The sequence below is a fragment of the Vigna angularis genome, chromosome 1 (genome assembly GCF_016808095.1).
Source record: "Vigna angularis cultivar LongXiaoDou No.4 chromosome 1, ASM1680809v1, whole genome shotgun sequence".
NCBI classification, from domain to species: Eukaryota; Viridiplantae; Streptophyta; class Magnoliopsida; order Fabales; family Fabaceae; genus Vigna; species Vigna angularis.
The window spans coordinates 7,760,194-7,785,594 of record NC_068970.1 but is presented as its reverse complement, the minus strand read 5'-3'; the positions used below and the strand labels follow the sequence as shown (position 1 = coordinate 7,785,594).

General features: G+C 35.5%; 4 protein-coding genes across 5 annotated transcripts; 3 read left to right on the top strand and 1 right to left on the bottom strand.

Moving 5' to 3' along the window:
* Positions 1–1,653: 1,653 nt before the first annotated feature.
* On the top strand, positions 1,654–2,985 carry LOC108345927 (uncharacterized). Its single transcript, XM_017584785.2, has 2 exons — positions 1,654–1,935; positions 2,220–2,985. Exons 1-2 carry the CDS (start codon positions 1,803–1,805, stop codon positions 2,852–2,854), a joined length of 768 nt encoding a protein of 255 aa, XP_017440274.1. The 5' UTR covers positions 1,654–1,802; the 3' UTR covers positions 2,855–2,985.
* A 1,735-nt stretch (positions 2,986–4,720) lies between these two features.
* LOC108345912 (protein QUIRKY) lies at positions 4,721–9,607 on the top strand. 2 transcript variants are annotated; one of them, XM_017584766.2, is made up of 2 exons: positions 4,721–8,443; positions 9,295–9,607. In XM_017584766.2, exons 1-2 carry the CDS (start codon positions 5,388–5,390, stop codon positions 9,305–9,307), a joined length of 3,069 nt encoding a protein of 1,022 aa, XP_017440255.1. In that variant the 5' UTR covers positions 4,721–5,387; the 3' UTR covers positions 9,308–9,607. The 2 variants fall into 2 exon arrangements, with proteins under 2 accessions (XP_017440255.1, XP_017440263.1); XM_017584774.2 differs by lacking the exon at positions 9,295–9,607 and having other exon boundaries at positions 4,721–8,899.
* A 2,552-nt stretch (positions 9,608–12,159) lies between these two features.
* On the top strand, positions 12,160–14,344 carry LOC108341091 (mitochondrial outer membrane protein porin 1). Its single transcript, XM_017578715.2, has 5 exons — positions 12,160–12,378; positions 12,479–12,565; positions 13,130–13,191; positions 13,454–13,680; positions 13,820–14,344. The coding sequence occupies exons 1-5, from the start codon at positions 12,330–12,332 to the stop codon at positions 14,130–14,132; spliced, it is 738 nt and encodes a 245-aa protein (XP_017434204.1). The 5' UTR covers positions 12,160–12,329; the 3' UTR covers positions 14,133–14,344.
* Positions 14,345–14,710: 366 nt separating this feature from the next.
* Positions 14,711–16,841, bottom strand: LOC108337754 (hypersensitive-induced reaction 1 protein). The gene is made up of 6 exons (XM_017574340.2): positions 16,712–16,841; positions 16,415–16,605; positions 15,996–16,116; positions 15,813–15,904; positions 15,615–15,711; positions 14,711–15,521 (listed from the first exon to the last, which is right to left on the bottom strand). The coding sequence occupies exons 2-6, from the start codon at positions 16,601–16,603 to the stop codon at positions 15,166–15,168; spliced, it is 855 nt and encodes a 284-aa protein (XP_017429829.1). The 5' UTR covers positions 16,604–16,605; positions 16,712–16,841; the 3' UTR covers positions 14,711–15,165.
* Positions 16,842–25,401: the final 8,560 nt, after the last annotated feature.

Here is a 25,401-nt window from a genome sequence, read left to right as displayed (position 1 = left end):
CGTCTGCAAACGGAATACACTTTTGTTATTGCATCTTTCAAGTACGAATTGTCGTGCGTGATGATTTTACAGATACGATGGTAAAGAAAGGTTCGATTCACAATATAGTAACCCTCTGTTCTCAGATACGATATCCTCTATAAACTAAGGTTCTAAATCCAACTGTTGCCTAAATTGAGGCATTTCATCACTTACAACAGTCCATAATACTCGAAATAGCTAAAAGCTTCTTGACAATCTATGAGACACTGGTGGATAAAGTCAAGATTAACTTCATACATAAACCATTGTCTTGTAGTCAGTCATTGTTGACCATATGAAAGAAAACCCTCTTGCACCGTTGGCTTCCTCCGAACCAATCCTGGTTTGAAATAATGGAAAACCAGAGTTGCTTTCATGACTTGATCTCCGGAGTAGGAATTATTCGCACCAAATAACACAACTTGCATGACAATATGCACTTAAACAAAAATATTTCTGCAAAGTTAGCAGCAGAAACATACCAATAACAAAATAATGATAAGGTTCTGAGATAGTTGTAGTAAACTAATGTGTACTATATATCTACCAATAAGTTAAATAAAACTTTCCTTACTGGTTTTATTGAATTGATAACGCTATGTTGCTCGGCAGGTTTCTTGTATTAAAAGTTAAATTTGGGCATATCAATCATTGAATACAGGTCAACACACATTTAACACAAACAAGTTACCTTAATTTACTCCCTTCACCGTAATATATTCAAACCTTGAAATTAAAGTTGTATCATTATATTTTATTATTACTTAAATTCATTTTATTTATTTTTAGTTTCATCTCGCGCTTTTCATCATTCCAATCATGACCTTAATTTTTTTTTTTATCATTTATGATTGGTGAAAGTGAAAAAGTAGATTATGTAATTAAGTGCATGTGTGTTAACAGATAAATTAATTCAAAAGTAACAATTAAAAAATAATTCTTTTGAAAAATTTCAGTTAGGTTTACAATAGTGAAATACAAAATAACCTAAAAGAGTCAATAGAACTTTGCAAATCCGGTAAAAAAAAGTGCATATTGATCATAAATCTCCCAAAGAAGGAAAACTTTCAGTTGAACTGGCAATTTTTTTTTCCTAACTTCTTATTTGCATTTGCTTATAGAACAAGAAATCCCTTATTTCATGATTTTGGTTCGATGTCACGTGTTATGACGTACATATTGTTACTCCCATAAACACATAAGAATATATCCTCATTGTTAATAGTAGTTCATAGCGCTGAGTAGAGTATATCAGATTGACCCTCCAAAATAAAATTAACAATTTAAAGTTTTGTTTCAGAAGTATTTATGTATTGATAAAAAAAATGACAGTAACCAAAGATATTTAAAACTTCAAGATAGTCAATAAATGAATTTTGTATTAATCAGAAAATCTACCTTTTCCCCTTAACATAAGAGGAGATGTTAACAAAAGCTAAATATATTTTTTACTAGAGTGGTCCCTGTAATAAGAAAGATCCAAGAAGAAATAATGAAAAATGGATGTGTTCAGACACCGCCGAAAGAGGGTGGGTGGAGATAAGCAACGCAAGGAATAGTATGCTTTTGCACGTGTTACAAGACTGCATAGGTCAATACTCGATATCACCCAAAACTTTTATGTTCGAATGACTCAAGTTTGGAATATCAATGTTCAAGCAAGTAAAGCAACCCAACCCACCAACTTCATCATCAAGGAAACAAGAAAACTAAAGAACGCATCAATACCACCATATATATACCATTCGCAGGTTGCATGAAAAATATAACATTCTTTCTGAATGGCCAGGGCTAGGGGGGATAGAATGGTTGGAGGAAGAACGTCGGCAGGAACTCCAGTTCTACAACAGATAGTACCTAATTCTGGATGGACACAGGACTCTGCGGGCCATTACCTTCTGGTGGATCTTCCTGGTATTTCAAACACCTAATTCACTTTTCAACAAAGAATATGCGTATCAACTGAGAAGAATTTGATAAACCTAATTAAGAGATACCAATGTGAATAGTTTATTTGTACTTTTTTTGGCTTGCTTCTTTAGAATCACCCAACTGAAAAACCTGTCTGCTTTTAAGGTGCACGCGTGCCATGTTATTTGCAATTGCTAGGACTTCTTGTGCAGTTTTCAATAAGGATTGATACCAAGAAAACAAGAATAACTGATTTTTTTTTTCTTTTGCTCGTCTTGCTTCTTCAGAATTCAGGAAGGAAGAGGTGAAGCTCCAAGTTGATAGCTATGGCCGTATTGTTGTAAAGGGAGAAAGGCAAATAAATGCGTGGAAACACGACCATTTTCGGCTGACTTTTCCTGCTCCACTGGACTCTGATATGGATAGGATAGCCGGAAAGTTTGACGGTGGAGTCCTTTATGTCACTATCCCCAAGCAAGTAACGCAACATAGCAAAGTAGGTGAACTCGGGAAAGTTGGAAATGGCAAACTTGAAAGGGCAGAAGAAAATGGTAGCCATCGACATGGAAATGGTGAAGATGACAGAGCAAAAGAAAACGATAGCCATCGGCGTGGAAATGAAGTTACAAGAACAGAAAAAAATGATAGTCAAGAGCATGGAAATGACAAAGTTGAAAGAACAGAAGAAAATGATAGCCGTGCCAGTGAACATGACAAAGATACAGAGCAAGAAGTAAAAAGAAATGAAAATGAGCGCATCAAAGAATTTCCGGAACAAGTAATAAGGAAGTGGGAGGAAGAATCCATGTTAAGAGGCGCAGTTGATGTTTTGAGGGAAAACAAAGGAATTGTTGTAACAGCTGTTGTAGCCTTTTCCTTAGGGTTCTTGGTATATCGCAAATTCAACAGCAGTGTAAGTTAAGTCCTTTGACCTCAATTGACATATGTATATTCCTCACTTCATTTCTGGTCATGTGTCTCTTACATGTATGTGAATAGAATAAAGTACAATGCAAATATTCAAACATTAATAAGAACAACATCTCCGCTTTATCCTTTGTTTTTTCCTTCTTAAAATCTGCATTCACAATTTGATTTGGTTTACAACGCATCAATCTTTTATAACATTGAATAAATGGAGTTATTGAAGGAATTTTTAAGAGGGTTCAATTGGGATAGGTGCGCGTAGCTTAACATACCTTATCATCAATATTCACTGTTATAAGTTATATCTGCTCATGTCTTACCACGTGAAATACTCAAAGTCTTACCTCCTAATTAATTCGCATGTCTTACGAGTCTAAAATGGTTACCATACGAAAGGCGAAGTCTGGACTCGCGATTAATTCACATAGAATTATGAATCTATAATTGCTTCAATTTAGCTTGACAAAGGACATATGTAACTTTATCAACAAATCCAAATTTCATGTCTGCATCGGCCCTCAACTAAGTAAAAAGGATGAATGAAAGATAGAAGTTATGCATTTCAGATGCAGTTGGTGCATCTCACCAAGGCAATCTTAGAGAAGATAAACCACAACAAAATTATCTTGCTTAAGAGTCCAAGTTCCCTTTTTCTAGAACGCTCAGTTTTTCTCTGAAGCTACTATTCTATAATTTATGTGGCTTCCATATTGTGATGAATCCTATCAAAATCTTAAAGCTATAAACAAGAGATGACATCACCTCTTCTTTTCAACACCTCCTTTGCATATATGATTTTTTAAACTACAGTGTGTTTTCACTGACCTCATCTTGTATCTTGATCCACATTAATTCTGCCGATTTTGGAATAGCATCATATCCCCAAAATTTACTTTTATCTTACAGGATCAGATACCGCAAGTAGTCCACCAATTTAAAAGAGTAAAAGACCGCATTGGATGTTGATTCGAAAAAGAGAAGCTTCTTTGGCATATGTTCCATAAAGTTGTGAATCGTGACCTAATGTTCCTAACTAGTGAGAGTTTATCTAAAATAAACTAATAAAGCTTCCCTATCCTGAGCTTAACAGAGAACCAATTTACTTACGGAACTTAAATTGTCTGCCTGCTTCTTCTGGTCACAAACTATTTTCTTCTTATTCATGCTTTCTCTTAAAATATACCAGTCTATAAACTTCAAAACGATTTTTCAAATTTCTTATTAAAAGGCTATGATACATCAGAATAATAAAATCGAAAACCTGAATGAGCCAATTCCGGAATGAATGAGGAAAAGAAAGAGCTTGTTGAACACAGTTGGGATATTGGGGAATTCTACCTCCAGGAGCTTCCCGAACACTGGTACAACAATAGACAATGTTGCTTGACTTAGAAAAAGGAAAGGTGCTTAGAGTTTGGAGATATAGATGTTGACAAGCGATGCATGGTGAAGAATAAGAAACCAAAGGAGGAGAGGGGGTATAAAGGTGATGCTTTGTCGTTGAACTTTATTCAAAATGCAAGTGCTTTTTGACAAAAAGGAAGGGCCCAAGGTTGGGACGCGGAATCATGTGCTTCCTGCCAAGGCTGTTAACTTCCTTTGACAATTTCATACGGTTATTGACTGCTTACTGAGGGCTAATTACAAATGAACATTCATATAGTTATGAACGAGGATGGACATGGCACAAGTAAAGGGTCTTTTATATATGGGAATTAGTACACACAATCCTATAAGAAGAATATATTACATTACATGAATACTTGCTCTTGAATGTAAGAATAATATTTCACAGTTCAACAGTACTTGGAAACCAGCAACTTTAGTAGATTACTGGATCAAGGGCACAAACAATAAGTCCAAAGGGAAGGATATATAGCAATATGAAAATGTCACAGTGATATAACGAAGCTTTAGTAAATCCAGAATTGAAAATTATTACAGAAAAAGCATAAAATCTTCTCTGAACTAAAATATAATGTAATGATTAGAAAGCGCACATGTGCATTAGCAATGGATGTCTAAAACCTAAATATATATTTAGAATAAGGACTTTATGTAGGTGACTGGGAGATGAGTGCAACAGAGAGAATGAGGAATAGAGAAAGGAGAGGTACTTGGGTCATTGTGGGAAGCCATTGAAATAAATAATAAAATATTAGCATCTTACTCCTAATATATATTCTAAAATAGGAATTAAGAAAAAGTGTGAGGTGATAAGAGAAAGGGTGAGTGGAGGGAATTGAAAAAGTTGGAAAGAAATCCTTGGCGAGAGAGCATGGAATCTGATGTACCCACTGTCATCACAACAAAGTTCAAAACCGTCCTCCATCCAAAAAATAAAAAATATAAATAAATATAAATATATACAATTAAAAACAAAAATACACCACAGGACGCAAACGCAAGACGAACCTTTCCTTACCTCTGTCAAACGCTGATCAGAGTCAGTGACCGCTATCAACGGCCCACTGTGTAAGTTCGTTTATCCTCATTCGGCGCATCCAAGCCTCAACCAAAATGATAAGATGACGACGCCGTTTCAGCAACCACCCCAAACCGTACGGAGACTGGTCGTAGAAGTCATCGACGCGCGCAATCTTCTCCCCAAAGATGGCCAAGGTAGCTCCAGCCCTTACGTGGTCGCGGACTTCGACGGCCAGAGGAAGCGAACCACCACCCGCTTCAAGGAGCTGAACCCGGTCTGGAACGAGCCCCTCGAGTTCATTGTGTCCGACCCAGATAATATGGAGTTCGAGGAGCTCGAAGTTGAGGTCTACAACGATAAGAAGTTCGGCAACGGTAGCGGACGCAAGAACCACTTCCTCGGGAGGGTTAAACTGTATGGTACTCAGTTTTCCCGAAGAGGCGAAGAAGCTCTTGTTTACTACACGCTGGAGAAGAGGAGTGTCTTCAGTTGGATAAGGGGAGAGATTGGCCTCAGGATTTATTACTATGATGAAATGCTTAATGAAGAGGAGAAACCGCCGCCGCAGCAGCCGGAGGAGCAGGGTGAGAGACCGGAGCAAGAGCGGAACAGGCCTCCGCCGGGAATGGTGGTTGTTGAGGAGGGAAGGGTTTTCGAGGCGCCTGGACCGATGGACCAATGCGTGCCTCTTCCTACTGGTCTTCCTCATTCGCCGCATGTAGTGCTTGTGGAGGAATCGCCGCCTCCGGTGGTTCATGTTCAGCAGGATCCGCCGTTGCCGGAAATGTCTGAGCCTCCGCTGTCGGAAATGCCGTTTCATCCGGAGGTGAGGAAAATGCAGGCCAACAGAGGCGAGAGGGTGAAGATTTTGAAGCGGCCCAACGGGGACTACTCGCCTAAAGATATCTCTGCAAAGAAAACGGGTAATGAGTCCGAGAGGGTTCATCCGTTCGATCTGGTGGAGCCGATGCAGTATCTGTTTGTCAAAATCGTGAAAGCTCGCGGGGTTGCTCCTCCCAGTGATGCCCCGTTCGTGAAGGTCAGGACGTCGAGCCACTACATGAGATCGAAGCCAGCGAATTTCAGGCCCAACGAGCCCACTGATTCGCCGGAGTGGAACCAGGTATTTGCGCTTGGTTACAACAAGACCGACGCTAACAGCGCCACCCTGGAGATTTCCCTCTGGGATTCCTCGACAGAAAATTTTCTGGGCGGTGTTTGCTTCGACCTTTCCGATGTTCCAGTGAGGGATCCTCCCGACAGTCCCTTGGCGCCGCAATGGTACCGTCTTGAAGGAGGAACTGCCGATCAGAATCCTGGCAGAGTTTCCGGCGACATTCAGCTCTCTGTTTGGATTGGCACGCAATCCGACGACGCATTCCCAGAAGCGTGGATCTCAGATGCACCGCATGTTGCACATACTCGATCCAAGGTTTACCAATCGCCAAAGCTCTGGTACCTTCGCGTGACGGTAGTGGAAGCACAAGACCTTAATATTGCGCCGAATCTGCCTCCACTGACAGCGCCGGAAGTGAGGGTGAAGGTGCAACTAGGGTTCCAATCGCAGCGAACAAGACGAGGATCAATGAACCACAGAAGCTTATCCTTCCACTGGAACGAGGACCTTCTCTTCGTGGCCGGGGAGCCTCTGGAAGATTCTGTCATCCTTCTGATAGAAGATCGCACTAGCAAGGAAGTGGCTCTCCTAGGCCACATCGTGGTTCCGCTGAGCTCCATTGAGCAACGAATAGACGAGCGACACGTGGCGGCGAAATGGTTCCCGTTAGAAGGTGGGCCCTACTGCGGGCGAGTCTTCCTGCGTCTCTGCTTGGAGGGCGGGTATCACGTTCTGGACGAAGCGGCGCACGTGTGCAGCGATTTCCGTCCCACGGCGAAGCAGTTATGGAAACCGCCGGTGGGTATTCTAGAGCTGGGGATTTTGGGCGCTCGAGGGCTCCTTCCGATGAAATCAAAAGGCGGTGGAAAAGGCTCCACCGATGCCTACTGTGTGGCCAAGTATGGGAAAAAGTGGGTCCGAACCCGCACCGTAACCGACAGCTTTGATCCACGCTGGAACGAGCAGTACACGTGGCAGGTTTACGATCCCTGCACGGTCCTTACCGTTGGAGTGTTCGACAACTGGCGCATGTTTGCTGACGTGCCAGAAGATAGGCCCGATTGCCGTATCGGCAAGGTTCGCATACGCGTCTCTACGCTTGAGAGCAACAGGGTGTACACCAATTCCTACCCCCTCCTAGTCCTCACACGAACCGGGTTGAAGAAAATGGGAGAAATAGAGTTAGCGGTTCGTTTCGCCTGCCCCTCCTTGTTGCCCGACACCTGTGCAGTTTACGGTCAGCCACTGCTTCCACGAATGCACTATCTGCGGCCGCTGGGAGTGGCGCAGCAGGAGGCGCTGCGTGGGGCCGCGACAAAGATGGTGGCGCAGTGGCTGGCCAGGTCAGAGCCACCGATGGGGCACGAGGTAGTTCGATACATGTTAGATGCAGACTCGCACGTTTGGAGCATGAGGAAGAGCAAGGCGAATTGGTTCAGAATCGTGGCGGTTTTGGCTTGGGCCATTGGTTTGGCGAAATGGTTGGATGATATAAGAAGGTGGAAGAACCCTGTTACCACGGTGCTGCTCCACATTCTTTACTTAGTGCTTGTTTGGTATCCAGATTTGATTGTCCCCACAGGGTTCTTATACGTGGTCTTAATTGGGATATGGTATTACCGGTTCAGGCCGAAAATACCGGCTGGGATGGATACCCGGTTGTCTCAGGCGGAAGCGGTTGACCCGGATGAGTTGGACGAGGAATTTGACACCATGCCAAGTTCTAAACCACCGGATATAATCCGAATGCGGTATGATAGGTTAAGAATGCTGGCAGCTCGAGTCCAAACGGTGTTGGGTGATTTTGCAACCCAGGGAGAGAGGGTTCAAGCCTTGGTTAGTTGGAGAGATCCCAGGGCTACCAAGTTGTTCATTGGAGTATGCCTTGCCATAACTGTCACACTCTATGCAATGCCGCCAAAAATGGTGGCCGTCGCCCTAGGCTTTTATTACCTCCGCCACCCCATGTTCCGGAACCCAATGCCCTCCGCCACCTTGAACTTTTTCCGTCGACTTCCCAGCCTCTCCGATCGCTTGATGTAGATTATTCATATTCAATCGCAAGTTTAAATTTTTTTTTCTTTTTTATGACAAATTTATTTTAAGGTGACATTTTTTTAGGGTGGGAATTATTATTTTCCTATATTGGAGCAGCGAGGTTGTGGGAACTTGAAAGGAACAGGCAGCTGTTTTGTAGGGATAGTGTTTGAAAAAGGTGTCTCAATAACATTTTAAGGAGAGAAAAAAAAGTTGGAAAGTGGCTAGTTGTCATCATTTCTTTTTGTTGCAATCAAATTGATTGACTGTGGCTACTGTTGAAAACTCGAAATAAGAGAAAGAGAGAGAGTGGGGAGAGAGGGTGTGGCAGAAATTTTGGGTACTGCAGCGGCTTGGCTCTTCTGCAGTGGGGACTTTTCTGTCAACATGTTTGCAATGGGAAGTCATATATATAAGATATTATCTCTCTCTAACATGTTAAAAATATTTAAGATTTCATTGCCTCAACAGCTCCAGCTCCTTTCCCTGTTTGTGTTCTTTCTCTGTGTTATCTAATTTTAATTTCAACTCCCACTTTCCACATTTTGGAATCACACCATCTCAATTGCTATTTCAGTTTGTTGTTTTCTGACATTAAAAAATGCATAGTGTGTATGCTATTTTATATATTATTTGCATCTCAGCTATACACAAATCTCAAATATGTTTTAAAAAAATAAACTATTTTTTTTGTGTTTCACTCTTCATGTTTCAACACACTTCCTGTCAAATACATTTTCCTCTTATAAATAGTATTACTTTGCAAACTTTGCAATGGTGATTTTAATTGTGAAGGTTGGTAAGTTGTGTGCATGATTCCAATATCTAACTCAGTCTTATCCTGGTATGGCAGAAAACAGAATTGATATGCAGATGACATCTGCAATGAACATTTGAGAGGTAAGTTTTACTTTCAGCATATTTTGAGGCAGAAAATATTGACTTGATGGAAGCAGTGTATTAAGTTCAGAGTGGTGATCAAGTTTAGGTGCCACTGATTTGCCCAAACATGATGGGCTTCCTCTGTAAATACAGTGTGCAATGGGAACAAACTTTTTCTGTGACACATATCATAAATGATGTATTACTACACTAAAGGACAAGAAAATGTAAGGCCCCATGACACACTTATCTAAAAATCAATGTCAGGCCCGTGTTTTTCTATAACGGGTAATTTTTATTCTGCTATTTCTATTCTATCAAAATATAATTATAATTGTATTTATAAAGTAATCTTAATTTTTATATTTTTCTTCTATTTTTTTAATCTTAAAAATTTGGTGAATTTTACCTACTATGCATCTATCTTCAAATTTCTGTGACCCAAGAAAAATTAGTATTTTCGCAACCATTCTTTAGGAAATACCTACTTTATAACTTCTTATAATAATCAATATTGTATTTATATAGTAATAATAATAATATAAATAATTTTTGAAATAAAATAATGTTATATTTAATTGTCAAAGGGTTTTAACAATATATGATTCATCACCCAAACTTACCTTTTTATGTTATTTAACATAAAAGTACATGCAAATTACATTACATTACATCCTATGAAAACACTTGGCATTGGCTTTGATTTTTATTTATTTGTTTGTTCATTTATTTAAGAGGGTTACAATTCTCTTTGTACAACAATACTTGTAAAAAAAATGAGGTATAGGCCCTGAAGGGAGTATAAGGCTTTTTTTGGGTTAAACAAAAATTATTTTAAACTTTAAACGTATAAAACTAGAATGACGCTTAAACATGAACAAAGTTTATCATATCAACATCTATTCTTTATAAATATCATATTATGAAATTTTATTTTACTTTATCTGGACTGCCTAATTTTTATTTCAATGTAAAGGTTGTGATGATTGATTATAAAATAATGATAATTTTGTGAAGCATAAAAGATCATTTACTAATTCATCCAATTAGATAATTTAATAGAAGAAAAAAACCATCTACTAGTTGTTAAATATGATAAATCATAAATTTAAATATAAGAATCAAATTTCTAATTAAATCTAATTTTTTTCTAATTAAATCTATACTTCTTCTGTTGTGTCATATATAGTGTTTAAGTTAGACTAATGGTAGGATTACATGCATTCATTTGACACACAAGAATAAAATGATAGTAAAAAGATAACTTTTGTACTTAAAAACAAAAAGTAAAAAAATAAAGAAAGAGAATATCAAATAAATATAAAAAATTAGTATTTGACAAAGTATAATTTTTTTTATGTTAACAACTAATACGTGCCCATAGGCAAGTTAATCACAATAATTAGGTAATTTTTAGAAATTAAGATATTCTTAGCATGAATTACATAACCTCGCTGATATTATGAATTTGTTTGAATAAATTTCCTTTCAAGAATTTTTAGGAAAAGATTCATCAAATAAGTTAAAATCAATTTATGAATAAATTAAAAATAATCAAAATAACTAACAAAATTTATGTAATACATAAGTTAACTTTAGTTTCACTCTTTTTTTGTATTTTTATAAAAAAGAATTTAAATAAATCCTTATCTTTTACTTTATATGAGCCGCTCTGTAATTAATCTATTGCAATCTTAGTTTGGATGTGGAAGACAATGAATATATGGTAAAGAAGAGAAAAATAAGAGGTTTCAAATTTAAATATGACTTTGTATGTACTATCTATGTAGGCATTACAATAATCGTAAATTAAATTAACATTTTTCATTATTTTAGTCATTTAAAAATAATTGCAAATTTAAAATTAAGTCTGATACAGTAAACGATTTAAGTCTCACTAAAACAATTATGATAAATAGTGAAACTTGAGAACTGACTGTGAAATGTTTAACGTGATTAAATTTATGACTAATATGATAATAAATAATTAGACTTAGAGATACAACATATAATAATTTCACCCCATTCAATTTCTTGCAAGTTTTCAAGCTTTGAGAGAAAAAAAAAAGGTGTAATTTGAATATGTTATTATGTAAGTTGTTATTGAGAAGCCCACTGCAAGCTGCTCCTTTGGTGTAACTGAGGTGCCACGACAAGAAGACAAAGAAAACCAAACAAAAAGAAATTTAAAAAAAATGAAAAACAGGCCATAGCTTTGCACTTCACTGTGTGCACGATTATATATCAATTTCATTTTAGTTACAAAGTCTTTTTCCAACACTCAGTTCTAAACTGTAGCGAAATACTAACCTTAGTTGTTGTTAGAAGTGTCACGTCAATTACATTTTCTAATATGATATCAGAGTCATTAAAGTCTATCTTCTAATAATTGTCGTGCAAAAAATATGAAATTAATTTATGCTACAGCTAAAAAAAGTAACATAAATATGAATGTCCTATAGTTTTGTTCATTTAACCATAACATTGGTATGAAACTACACACAAGACTCGAATTGAAGACTTGGGTTAAGAAATTTGGAAGATTAAAATGTAATTGAGTTTGATTACAGTACAGTTGTTAAACAGTGACAGGATAAAATGCTTCCAAAAAAGCTTAAGCTCAAAGCAACAATGACTTTACTACAAAACGGTAACGGTTAGATTTTGCTCCAGTTGCCTTGTTGACCAGCATCTTGGGTAGTTTCCAGAAACAGTGACAGTGGTTGTCAATGCTAGCTTGAGTTTTACTTCTTGTCAATTTGTCATAATCTTTGGATGTCTTTTTCTGAGTACGAAATAAATTGTGCTATATTGGTTCATGGAAGTTTCGTTACATATGCAGGTTTCAATTGAGTCATTTTGTATGGATACCAAAAAAGTGAGTCATATTGTACAAGAGGAAACTTCCTTTGCCCTTCTTTCCCTCCCAATAAATTATCATCCCAACAAATCATGCAAAGGTGAAAGATAAACATATTTTTATTTCTGACCTTTCGTTTAAGCGAAATGAGCACCAGTCCAGGGATATATTTTGATCTTGGCAAGAAGGCTAAAGGTTTCTTCAACTCCTTGTTATTTTCATTTTAATCTTTCAGCATAATGAATTATAATTTGACTGATATTTTTACACAGATTTTACTTACTTTTTGTATCAGATGTTCTGCACAAGGACTATTCAAATCTATCACCAATTCACTTTCATTACCAGTTTATGGACTACAACGTCGACCTCTCTTGTCAATGTAATGTGAATATCAATCAACTCAATCTTTCTCTTCTTTTCAATTCTGCTTCTCGTTGAAAGTTTCATGCTTTTTACTTCTTAATGCTATTCAGTTGAAAGAAGGGGTTAGTTTAAATTATATCATGATTCACTCATCTAACTTTCAGACTTGTTTCACTGAATTCCTCTCTCTCTGTAGTGATCAATGTGGAATAATTTTGAGTAATGCAATCACTAATCATGTACATAATTTAGTTCAAGGTTGAAATTCCAAGCTACATTTCAATGATCATTTTACTCCCAACAAATACAATTACAGATTGAAAATCAAGACCGTTTTTCTGCAACCTTCATTTTTGTTTTTTGTGGTGAATTTTCGGTCTTCATTTCATCTGTTTTTAGCATCTAGCTTGCACTGAGGTAACCAGTTAGTACCTCACAAGTCATATAATCATTTAAAACATCAATTAGTCTGAAACTTTTCCATAATCACTACGAGAGCCACATGTGAATTTCTTAAAAAGCCACGGAATTGCATGCAACATGTCTGACTATAGTGTTTTTGGTGTCTCATTCATTACAGTAAATGAAATTCTACCTGGATTCAGGAGCCTTTTCAAATGCACCATACCTGATTCAGGGAAGGTAAAATTAATTTTCTTTCCTACATACTATCAGTATCAACACACATTGTTTGATAAACTTCTAAAGAAGATATGAAACTAAAATGTTGAGTTTTTTCAGCAAGTTAAAATAAACTTATGCCATTTAGTTTTAAAGAAGTTAGGTGCATAAGATGATTTTTTTTTTTGTTCTTTTATATATCCTTATTAAGCAGCTTATTTTAACATGGCCTTAAAAATTTTACTTTTTTGCTACATCTGACTATTTTCTGAAATCATCGTAGGTAGAACTACAACACTTGACTAACTACACTGGAATTACTGGATGCATTGGACTCGAAGGAAACTTAGAAAGAGGATATGATCCTGTTCTGAACTTATCGGGTCTTGTGGGAACAAACATCTTGTCACTTGGAGCCAATGTTGCTTTAGACATACCAACAAGAACATTCAGTAATCTGAATGCTGGATTAAGCCTCAACACTCCCTTCCTTGTTGCTTCCTTGACCACGTGAGATATGTTCTTAAAGAAGCATAGAAGCCAAATTTATCAGAAAACATTTAGGGACATTAATTTGTCCGTATAAACTAATTAGAAAATTTAATCATTACAGCTTAGTTTTATACTCTTGTTACTTTCTATTGTGCAGGCATGACAGTTTCGACATTCTGAAAGCCTCCTGTTATCATGAAGTGAACCCCCTAAGCAAAACCGCCATTGCAGCAGAGCTGAAGCATAGCTTGTCAATGGGGGAGACTAGTGCCACCATTGGTGCTCAGCATGCAGTTCTTCCGGAAACATTAGTAAAGGCTCGATTTGACACCTTTGGCAAGGCAGGTGCTGTTATTCAACAAGGGTTCTGGGAGAGGTTTTATGTGTCTATGGCTGGAGAAGTGGATTTTAAGACCACAGATAATAATTTACATCCCAAGGTTGGAGTATCTGTGGCTTTAAAACCCTAGTCAGTGCCACTGAGATAAACTTTCATATCCAATTCAGAGGTTGTTGGTTGTAAGGAGACTTCTAAATGATGGCACAAAACGGATGAAACTCATCGATTTTCGCCATCCATTTTCTTCAATATTCAACAACAGTATGAGTACCAATGTGCCATGTCTAGTTCTACTACTCATACACAATTTTTATAAATAAAATTATTATAGTACTAGTGATAGATATTTTTTATCTTCCTTACCTGTTCGAGTTTAACTTAATTCGTGCTTATTCTTGCAGTTGAGTCTGTGAAACAAATAGCTCCAGAATTACTTCTTTTCTTGGATGAGATGGTAGCTTTCGTGTTATTATGTTCTTTATTTAGTTATGAATGGCTTTATTATTTGTAAACTGGAAGTAGTTTCATATTTTTTTCAGAGAAAAAAGTTAGCACTGCAATACAATCAAACCTTCAGATTCCGATGGAAACATTTATAGCATAACATCATCGATAGCTAATTAATTTAATGGGGATAACGATGACTGGAAGAATTTTCCTTTTCAGAAGGCTAGGAAGCGTAGAGTTTAGTTCACGGATTAGAACTAATCATTCTCTAACGGTATATAAGAAATTTATGTGCAACTTCCACAATCCATACAACTTTTATATACAGATACTTATAGCTTTATTATGCATTATTCAAAATAAAGACAACAGAATACACAGTATTTACTTGACTTTCCGAAAGTATAAATAAAAAATGCCCAGAAACTGGTCCTCCAAAGATTTTGGCCAACAAATCAATCCCTCAAAGATACAAATCAAAGCCTAATTTTAGAACAAAGGTGGTAAAGTCTTCGATATTTGTGGGACTAATTTGATGTCAAAAGTCTTCAGAAGATAAATCAGTTGATGTAATCATTTTTGGAGGATCAATTTAGCAGTTTATTCTAAAACCAAATCACAAAAAACTGCACAGAAACACAAGTTTATAACCACAGGCGCTATAGCTTCACCATTCTCTCATGCATACGAAATATAAGATCTTGGTAGAGTAGAAGCTACTGATGAGAAGCCTGAAGAAGGCCATCACGAATTTGGGTGGCAACATCGCGAACAGCACCAGGTCCATGTGGAATAAAGACAGCAGAAGACTTGGAGGCAGCGCCAATTTCTTTCATAGTATCAAAATACTGAGTGACAAGGACCATGTCCATAACATCTTTTGCAGTCGTCCCAGGTACATTGACTGAGAATCCAAGCACACTGTCTCTCAATCCATCCACAATTGCTTGACGTTGGCGAGCAATACCCAACCCAGAGAGATATTTAGATTCAGCCTCACCCTCTGCTCGTTTAATTAGCAAGATCTTCTCCGCCTCTGCCCTGTCATTAGCTGCCACCCTCGATCTTGCAGCTGATAAAGGGCAAAAAGCAGCATAAAAATATAAGTCCTTCCATGACCAAAGGAAAGATTGCTCGTATAACATACAAGAATCATATAACATACCAGCATTGATTTCATTCATAGCTCGCTTCACACGATCATCTGGGTCTATATCAACAATCAGTGTTTGAACAATTTCGAACCCGTAAGCTGACATAGCCTATGAAGACAATAAAGCATAATATTCAAATTAACATAAATTCACAGTTCATCTTATAAGTAAATAAAATGTCTACATTTTAAAAAAAGAAAGAAAAAAACCTTCTCAAGTTCTTCTTCCACAGCTCTGGCAATTTCATTTTTCTGCTCAAAAGCATCATCCAAGTTGAGCTTCGGAAGACTTGCCCTAATTACTACAATGAGAATAGAAATTTCACCTTAGCTAATCAAATATGCTTAAACCACTTTTTGCAGGCTTTTGTTACCGAGTATTATGGTTTATACCATCAAAAACATAAGCCTGAATTTGGGTCTTTGTATTGCTAAGTCTGTAAAAAGCATCATTGGCCTTCTCAGCCAGGGCACGATATTGAATTGAGGCAACAACATTAACAAAGACATTATCCTGTAAGCAGACAAACATTTAATTCACTGGAAAACATTAAAAATATTCACAGAATAACATGTCGTACATAGAGAACTGAAAGTAACCAGTACTTGACTGAAAGACAAACGAACATACAACAACAAATTAAGCCTTTTCATGTCTTAGACTAATCATTGATCTTGAAATCCTTTTCATTAGTTTGTCCATAGTTTTTCGAGGTCTCCTCCCTCTAGCAGAGAATGACAACCAAATAAACTTAATAAAAAAATTCCAAACCAATATTTGATTATAGTTAAAGTGTTAGGCAAAAACAAACCTTTGTCTTGGTCTCACAACGAAGATCCAATTGTTGTAGTCGAAGAGAGAGATGACCAGCAAGTTGTTTCCCAAGGAACCATGGCATCCAATGGCATCCTGGCTGAAGCACCTTCTCAAATCGTCCAAATCCTTCTTTCATAGCCACTGTAGATTGCTCAACTTTCACACAACACAAAAAACTCCCCATTGCTGCTAACGGCAACATTCAAATGTATGAGCACGAACTCAAATAAACAGAATTGGAGACAGGAAAAGTTACAACTTAGAAGCAAAATAAAGAGAATGAAAATGGTACCTTAAAGATGGAGGCTTGGAAAGCAAGTCTGACATGGGAGAGCTGTAGGAGCTCTTGCTTAAATTATTAGCAAGAAGGAGCTCTTGAAGACTGAGAGTAGACAGATACTTGGTATTCTTGACATATTCATCACGTCCATAAGTCATGAGGTATATTCTATATCATCAACATATACAATTCATATATTGTCTTTCGAAAACCCAGAATTGCATGCTAACTGCCATGAGGAGCCAATTACAACACAACTCTAATAATATATAAACTCTAATAATATATAAATAACTAGCCAATGGGTAACCATTGCACACAAACTACGCAGACTTCGGAACCAGTCCCTATATTCCTCGCCAAAATGTTGAAGAGCTGAAATTGGATCGCAGTGATAAAGAAAACTTTTAATTATTACCCACTGAAGCCGGAAAACCGAGAAGTCAACATGAATGGGCTGAAAATGTGATACTAGGTTAACCTAATAACAAGCTTTAAAAACGAAAACAAAAAAACAAAAAACATCTAACTGATGTTAAATTAAAACTTTAGTTTTTTAATTATTATGTAAAAACTTAAACTTACATTGATAAATAAAAGTAATGTTAAAATCTCGCAAACTTGAAGTTTATGAAGATCTAGGATGGTTGGCAAAATATTTTGAATTCTGTAACATCCCAAAAAATACAGCAATAAACTATATATATTAGAATAATCACATTAATAATAATCCAGAATCAATCTTACACTAGAGTCGAGCGTACGCTCGTGGCCGAACGACCTTACTAAAAAGATTACAAATTTAAGCAGTACAAGATGAGTAAACCTGACCGAACGGTTTACAAAAGAAAAATACCGAACGGTCATTCTTAACAAAAGAGAAGGTGATCGAACGACCACCTCATTAACTAGACAAAGGACCGAACGTTCTACTATTCTATCTTTGCTTCAACTTCTTCCAAATTTTCTTCTTCCAGCGCCTCTTCCAGCCGCTCGTCTCCTTCTGTTCACATCCACACGGATGATCATTGCAATGACAAGGACGGACGTACAAAACCAGACACGACAGGAAAACGCAGGGTAAGCTTATGTAATTTAATTCATGCATAACATACATTTCAAATAATCCAACACCAAATAAATTTCAACGTACGTATCATACAAAGCCTATCACTAGACTGACTGTCTGGACTGTATGAAATCTGCGTAGCTACAGGCGTTCGTGCACCCGGGTGATGTAGTAACTGGAATACTCTCATCAGCTGCCACCCAAGGTTAGTCCTATTCATCCAAAGTACCCCTAAGGACGGGACCTCCTGCCGTTTCCACACATGACCTACCCTCCTCTACGTGAGGACGAGTACCCACGAAACATCAGGATGAACAACCAGCATTAGCTTCCCACAGTCATACTTTACAAATTCCAACATTCATCCATGAGTCGTTCCTCCTTGGAACGCTCGTTCAACTTCACATCATTTCATTCATATCACATTCTCTTCTTATTTCATTCATACTCATTCTCAATTCCATCTTTCATTATCACTTTTCTCAAATTCATCTTTATTGCCAATAAGTTAAATTTGATCTTTGTTCAAATGTTTATAAAGACACCAAATACCGAACGTTCTATCCTCACTCAGAACGAGGACGAACGCGTGGAACGAGACAGAGAGGTCTCCAGTTCCATAATAGAGTAAGACCGAGAGGTTTACTGTCGGTTTGAGAGAGAAACCGAGTGTAATAGATATAGCAAGGAACGAATGAACCGAACGTTCATTACAAAGTGAATTAATTATAGGAACTGAATCTTGATAACTCTGACCGAACGCTGAAAAGACCTCGCCAAAGGCTACGACTCTATGCTGGAATCAATCGATACAGACACTTCAAGATATTCCAATAATGATACTTAGAAGTATTCTCATGAAGAAACCGAACGCTTATGGATATTTAACTTATTTGATTTTACATCAAGAATTCCGAATGCCAGTCAATGACCGAGCACGGTAGATAGAAAACTCTAGTCACGTTGGACGAACGCCATTTTCATCAAGATAGATCATAAAAGAAACGTGTACGAGCGCTTGGTGTAAGACCGAGCACTTCTCCGTACGAGCGCTTGGTGTAAGACCAAACACTTATTTAGGACGAACACTTGGTATGAGACCAAATGCTACTAAACTAAAAGAGAAAAGGCTTGATATTTATACTTATATACTACTGGGATCGTGTTTTCGAACAACTACAATATACAAATACATATATATATATATATATATATATATATAGATACTTAAATTTATAACAAGATAACAATATACGGCTATACTTGACCGAACGCTCAAGCATAGTGGTTTGAAATACAAATGCTCGTTCTCAAATAGGATTCTTCCCAAATGAAAGAATCCAACATCAACCAAATTCACTAGAAAACCGAACGGTCGAGGACCGTTCAGTAACGAACGTACAATTTTATATGGGTAAATTTCATAATCAGAATTCATTTAAATCTGTCTCATTTCTAAACATATAGTTTCATAACTTTATACATTCATATTATAATCGACTTTCATACTTCATACAATCCATATCATATAAGTTTCATATATCTCATACATTATAACATAACTCAGCCATATTTCATTTCCACTCATTAAATAAACGAACGTTCATTCAATCCAATCACATCAGCCATCATGCATCAAAATCATTCAATCAACTAAACGAACGTTCAAATATTTCAACAGCATACAAATTAAATTAAATAAGCTTCCCTTACCTCTGAGCGTGACCGAACGTTCCTCAGACTGGGAATCAGTTCGCTGAACTACGATCCTTTCTACCCTCAACACTCAACGGCTCTTCGATCCAAAGTAAAACAACAGACCAAACTCGTTCAGAATGAAACTAAGGGCTCATGCAACCAGAACTTGGTTTGCATGTTTACAAGAACGAACGGTTAAGACAAGAAAAACTTACCCGTTCAGAATTTGAAACCAATCGGATCAAACTAAAGCTTGGGACGCCGGAAGTGATCCTACGGTGCCGGAATAGTGATCGGAGAAGAGAAAGTGAGTGTTTTCTCAGAGAGAAGATGAAGAAGACGTAGAGAGAAGGAGGAGAGAATGGGATTTTTCAGAAATCTGGAAAGGGGTGCATGCAGAGAGTAGGGTAGATTTTTCTGAAAATTCAAGTTTTGCTCCGCACGTCAGAACGAACGTCCCCTCTTCAGTCGACACCTGTTTTCCACTAACCTATTTTCGGACCTCTTCGCTTGACACCTGGCGTCCGTCATCTGAGTGTCGAGCCTCCCTCTTGACACGTGAATTCCACTAAGCGATACATGCGTGAATTTTAATGGTTCTGACAAATTCTTTATACACGGTTTAGAATATATATATTTAATATTTTTTATTTAAATTAGTTTTTAAAAAACAAATTAGTTTTAGAACTATTTTCAAATTAGATATTATTTAAATTTAAGAAATACTTTATAGTTTTTTTTCTAACAGAGTAAAATAAAAAGTTTTCTGTATAATATTTCTTTTTTTCTAGCGTATTTTCAAAAATCATACAAATCCTAAGAATGGTATCAAAGCCTAAGTTTTATAACTGTAAAATGAAAGAAACTTTCTCACAAAATATGGCTAATTGGAACATAGTGGAAAAGATACGCAAATTTCATGACAATCAATTTAAACATGTAAAATAAATATATAAATTTCAAAATTCTCAAGAAAATGTCAAAGTTTGTAAAATATAATGTTGTAAGTAGTTCCTCCTGTGATTTGTCTTCTAAAATCTTAACATCTTCTTGATGATATTGGGATTTGAATGTCCCAGTTAACTTTCTTGGGATTCACATATATTTTCCACATGCTCCAATTAAATGTATTTGTATAGTTTTGCAAAGTTAATACCTTAAAGAGACAATATATGAACAAGTACAAACTTCCTACATTCCTAACCATTCAGCTTTGTAGGCATGGTCTAACCATGGAGTTTAAAGCTGTTTGCTTGTCATAATCTAGGTCTTCAAGTAACTTTCAACCTTTATATCTTAAATTGAAGAGTCAATCAATCAATAAGAGTGACTCTAATCTTTGTCGTCTTGACCTCACTAGACATGTACACTCGATCATTAACTTTGAAGTTTGTGAAGAAAACTCTAACGAGTTCATCGTAGTGAGTTGGACTATAGAACTACACAATTTTTCAGACCTTGAAACAATAGGAGTTATACGAGTTCTAACCTTGAATCTTGGAAGAAAAATAATATCATGATTTTTTGTGACAATATTTTTCTCCCTAGGAAGCGCACATTGTATTCTCTCATCTTTACAAATGCATTGAACCATCGTGTTAGATTTAATGCAGCGTTGCATTGAACCATCGTGTTAGATTTAATGCAGCGTGAAAATTATTTTATTACTTAGCCCATCATTTTCAGTAGTTGCATGTGTTTTTCCTTTAATTTTCTTATCACTTCTTTGTCTTAGTCGAAGAAGAGGAAGTCATACCTACAAAACTCATTTTCATGTAAAAAACACACGTTAGATTGACAATAAAGTTATTTCTTCACCTAAAAGGAGGGGCATCAGAAAATGGAATCATAACTTTTCATAACACACGAATCCCATTTATTACACCTAAACAATCCTAAAAGGTAAGAGACAAAACATTCATAACACATAAAACATTAAAGTTATAAGATGACAATGTAGTTTAAAATATGTTACAAAGTAAGGATAAAATCGTCTGATGTTTAGAACATGAAGATGAACGCCATTCTTAAAAGTTGAGTTAAGAATATTGCCTCCAATATCAAAACAACATTCAACACATTATGAAAGTGTAGAGACAGAATATAAAGAAATTTAGCAACTTGTTCCTTGCCAATCGAAAATTATCTTTAACAAAGTCAGTTCTCCTTAATCGTCACATAAAGTAATGAAAGCTCGAAGACCTAATTTAATGTCTCAAAATTGTTCAATATGTACTAAGTACGATAGTAGCTCTTGTTTACAACATTCATTTCTGGAAAGAAACTCCGTAACATTTGGAGCCATTAGATACAACATTCAAAGCATAAGAAACAACAACAAAAAATTATGATTGATCCAACTTCGTTATATATAAATTTTTATTTGTTGTTGTAAATACTGAATTAAATTAAAGTCATCACTTGAAACAACTTCCTCAAAATCATTACCGCCAAAATAATTTGTCCAATGTCATCTCAATTTCACAAGCTCAAACAAAAATAAACACCTAATTTTTCAGGTTTAAATTTTATGTACTTATACTTAAAATAAAAAAATAAATTTAAATTAATTAATTCCTCATTTTCTACAACTATTACAACTATAACAAAAGTTAAATAAATAAAAATAATTGAACAAATTTAATTTCTATACCATAATTAAATTCCATAAAACTTTGAATATTTGTAATCACAAGCTCAAATAAATTTTGTACGTACACTATTTAATTTAACAACAAAAAATTATGACATTACATATACTTAAATTCATTTTGTATGTAATAATTTTATTTAAAATAATTTACATGTAACAACTTATAAAATAGAAAATTATTTTCTACTTATTACTAGAGCTGTCAATTTGATCCATGACCTCGGGGCTAGTCTTAACCCACTCTTGAAAAAGTCTCTTCTTAAGAAGTCCCTGAACTAAAAAAAGCCTCAACCCACAAAGCCCTCTCTCAAGGGGGTTAGGATCAGGGTTAAGGTGAGTTTAGTCCACTAAATTTTTTTTGAAAACTAAACTTCAACATTCTCATAGCAACTATTAAAAGTACTAAATTTTATATTCATGTAATTGATTTCTTATTTCAAATTATTAAATGAAAATAATTAATTATAGTATAATAGAATATTTAATATTCAAAATAACCACTTTTTTAAATAATTCAAAACAATTGCAAACCACACACTTAATTTTATACAACTAAATAGTATTACAAATTTATTTTACTAAAATATTATAAAAATACTTTATTTTGTTGTCAATTTTAATACAATTATGTCTTTGCAGACACCAATTATTAGAAAATTATATATAATTAATAATATCAAAATAACCCCAAAGAGAGATAATAACATATTAAATTGATTTAATATTTGCACTGCTTTTACAGTTCTTAAAACGAATCACTGTTTTCTTTCCTCCACTTCTAAAATATCACTCAATTTGTTTTTAATTATTTAAAATTAAAAATAATTCAAAAATTTATTATCTAAATTTTTTGGATCAAAAATAATATTAATATTTTGTGTAAATTAAATTTATGTTTTATTTTGTTTTTTTCTCTGGTAATCTTTTCTCAAAATCACCATAAGATATATTATAAAAAGAAAGTTAATTTCTTAAAAATTTATAAAAAAAATGAAAATTTTAAATAAACCTAAAGTACTAAAGAATGATAAATGTTATAGTGTTTCAATTCTTTAATTAACACATTAAATAATTTATTTTTAACTTTCTATTAGAACATATAACATAAATGTATGTTTATGTTTATGTTTATGACATTTAAAATGTAAACATTTTGAGTGAGTAGTATGACGAGATTGAATCCTATGAGCGAATACAACTACAGCCTGCACAAGGTTTATGAGTTTTTTTCTTTTTACTTATTATTTATGTTATGAGCATGATTTGTTGAGTATAAAATGAAAAAGAAAATCATTTATATTTAATTTCTTTTTCAATAGCTTTCTAAGAAAATAAAGAAGCCTCATTTTTTTTTTAAATTAAGAGCTTCATTTAGATAAAATCTTCTCTTAAATTTCAATTAGGATAATTTTAGATAGAAAGTTAATTTCTAAATTATAACCTAAAACAAAAGTGAAATTAAATATTTAAATTTCAAATTTATAAAATGATCCTTTAATTATATACTTAGAGAATCTAACTCAATAAATATTCTCATTTTGCTTTTGCTTCTTGATTCTAGAATTCTTCTCCTATAAAAATTTCAATTTATTTTCTATAGTAACTATTTTTGTAACAAATTAGGAGTTAATTATATTTTTTCTTGTATTCAAAATAAATATTTTTTCTAAAAAAAGGCCCATGGGTTGGTCCTGGCTCACAGGGCTTTTGAAGATATTTTGACTCCGTGGACTTTTTCTACGAGAGATTTTTTGGTCCTATAGATTTTTCTGACCCTAATTGACGGGTCTACTTATTAGTATTTTGAAATTTACTCTTGCCCATAACCTAATATTCCACAATCTAAGATCTTTTAACTAAGATATCAACACTTACTAAAATTTTCTTTGATCAATTTTACATAGAAACATTATCATAATTAATCACATCTTCATACATCAATATTCATTCATGAAAATATAAAAAATACATGCATTGATATTCATGGCATTCTCGTTCATGGATTAAAGAGACAAAATTAGATCTTACATGTTGAAGAATGGGAACCACTACCAGAAATACCCCACCCACGAGCACCACCAGCGGTTGCGACGAACACCACCAACACCTAAACCCAACAAGGACATCAGCTCCACCACCTCCACCAATCACCACTTACAAAACAACACAAAAACATCAAACAAATCATCACAATGGAGACACATGAAGAATCCAAAATGAAGTGGTGAATCGGTTATGGAGAGAATCGATTCTAGGTGCATCAAAGGGGGACAATTGATTTTGGATTGTGTAGCTTTAGAGGGGAGAATTAATTCTCCTATGTTACCCAAATCAATTTGGTGTGATTTTCATACAACGAGAATCGATTCTCTTCTTCTAACGAATTGATTCGGCACTGTGTTCATGTGCATCTAATACGTGAGAGAATCAATTCTCTCCTTCATAGAATCGATTCCCACACTTTATCTTCATCCTTTCTCTCATTCTAAACCTTTGTTCACAGTTTCAACCCTCACGAACACACTCTGTAACTCCCTTCATAGTTTCAGCTCTCTTCACACATCTCCTAACAATTCACCTTCGCATCCTTGTAACTCCTCTAAGACCACCATAAATACAAAAGACACTCACGCAGTGTTGAGTTAAGACTCAATTCAATGCTTCACCCACCACTCAATTGACCACGCCATAATCTCCATTGTTGAGTTTTAGTGGTCAAGAATCTTTCCAGGAGAATCTCTGCTAAGCTACGTGCATGGATAATGAAAAGAAAATAAAACTTACCCAGGAAATAACATTGCATCATAGGGAGAAAGAAGTAAATTCAAAACAATGACATGGCTTTCCATGAGGATCTCCTCACTTCAGGAGGGCGAAGACTTCATACTCAATCGCAAATCAACGCTTCGAAATCAGTTCAAATCAGCAGATCCAAACAAAGTCGACACCCGCTCTTCCATTCACATGAACAACAAATCACTGAATCCAAACACAACATTAATCTTTAATCAATCAATATGTTGATCTGGTTCAAATAACTATTCCGATATTATATCATCTTGTGCGGATGACATCTGTAATGTACACATTACAAACAAAAACTTGTGAAAAACTCCTTCGTGATTCCTTTTTTGCACAATGTTTTAACACCAAACTGAACAAACTCATTAGTTTCAGTCTTAAAAAGTTATTGTCCATGTGCGTGGGTGTGCGTTGGAGCAATGTGTAGTGGAGATATGAGTTTAAGGGCGACACATTGGGTTATAAAGTTAGCACTGCATT

What these genes read in the sequence shown, in the direction of transcription:
- LOC108345927 (XM_017584785.2), top strand. Translation starts at nt 1,803, where the DNA reads ATGGCCAGGGCTAGGGGGGATAGAATGGTTGGAGGAAGAACGTCGGCA. An exon ending in CCTTCTGGTGGATCTTCCTG is followed by an intron (nt 1,936 to 2,219) that starts GTATTTCAAACA and finishes TTGCTTCTTCAG; the next exon opens with AATTCAGGAAGGAAGAGGTG.
- LOC108345912 (XM_017584766.2), top strand. Translation starts at nt 5,388, where the DNA reads ATGACGACGCCGTTTCAGCAACCACCCCAAACCGTACGGAGACTGGTC.
- LOC108341091 (XM_017578715.2), top strand. Translation starts at nt 12,330, where the DNA reads ATGAGCACCAGTCCAGGGATATATTTTGATCTTGGCAAGAAGGCTAAA. An exon ending in CGTCGACCTCTCTTGTCAAT is followed by an intron (nt 12,566 to 13,129) that starts GTAATGTGAATA and finishes CATTCATTACAG; the next exon opens with TAAATGAAATTCTACCTGGA. An exon ending in CTTGTTGCTTCCTTGACCAC is followed by an intron (nt 13,681 to 13,819) that starts GTGAGATATGTT and finishes TCTATTGTGCAG; the next exon opens with GCATGACAGTTTCGACATTC.
- LOC108337754 (XM_017574340.2), bottom strand. Translation starts at nt 16,603, where the DNA reads ATGGGGAGTTTTTTGTGTTGTGTGAAAGTTGAGCAATCTACAGTGGCT. An exon ending in TCAGGCTTATGTTTTTGATG is followed by an intron (nt 15,905 to 15,995) that starts GTATAAACCATA and finishes TTCTCATTGTAG; the next exon opens with TAATTAGGGCAAGTCTTCCG. An exon ending in TATGAATGAAATCAATGCTG is followed by an intron (nt 15,522 to 15,614) that starts GTATGTTATATG and finishes GCCCTTTATCAG; the next exon opens with CTGCAAGATCGAGGGTGGCA.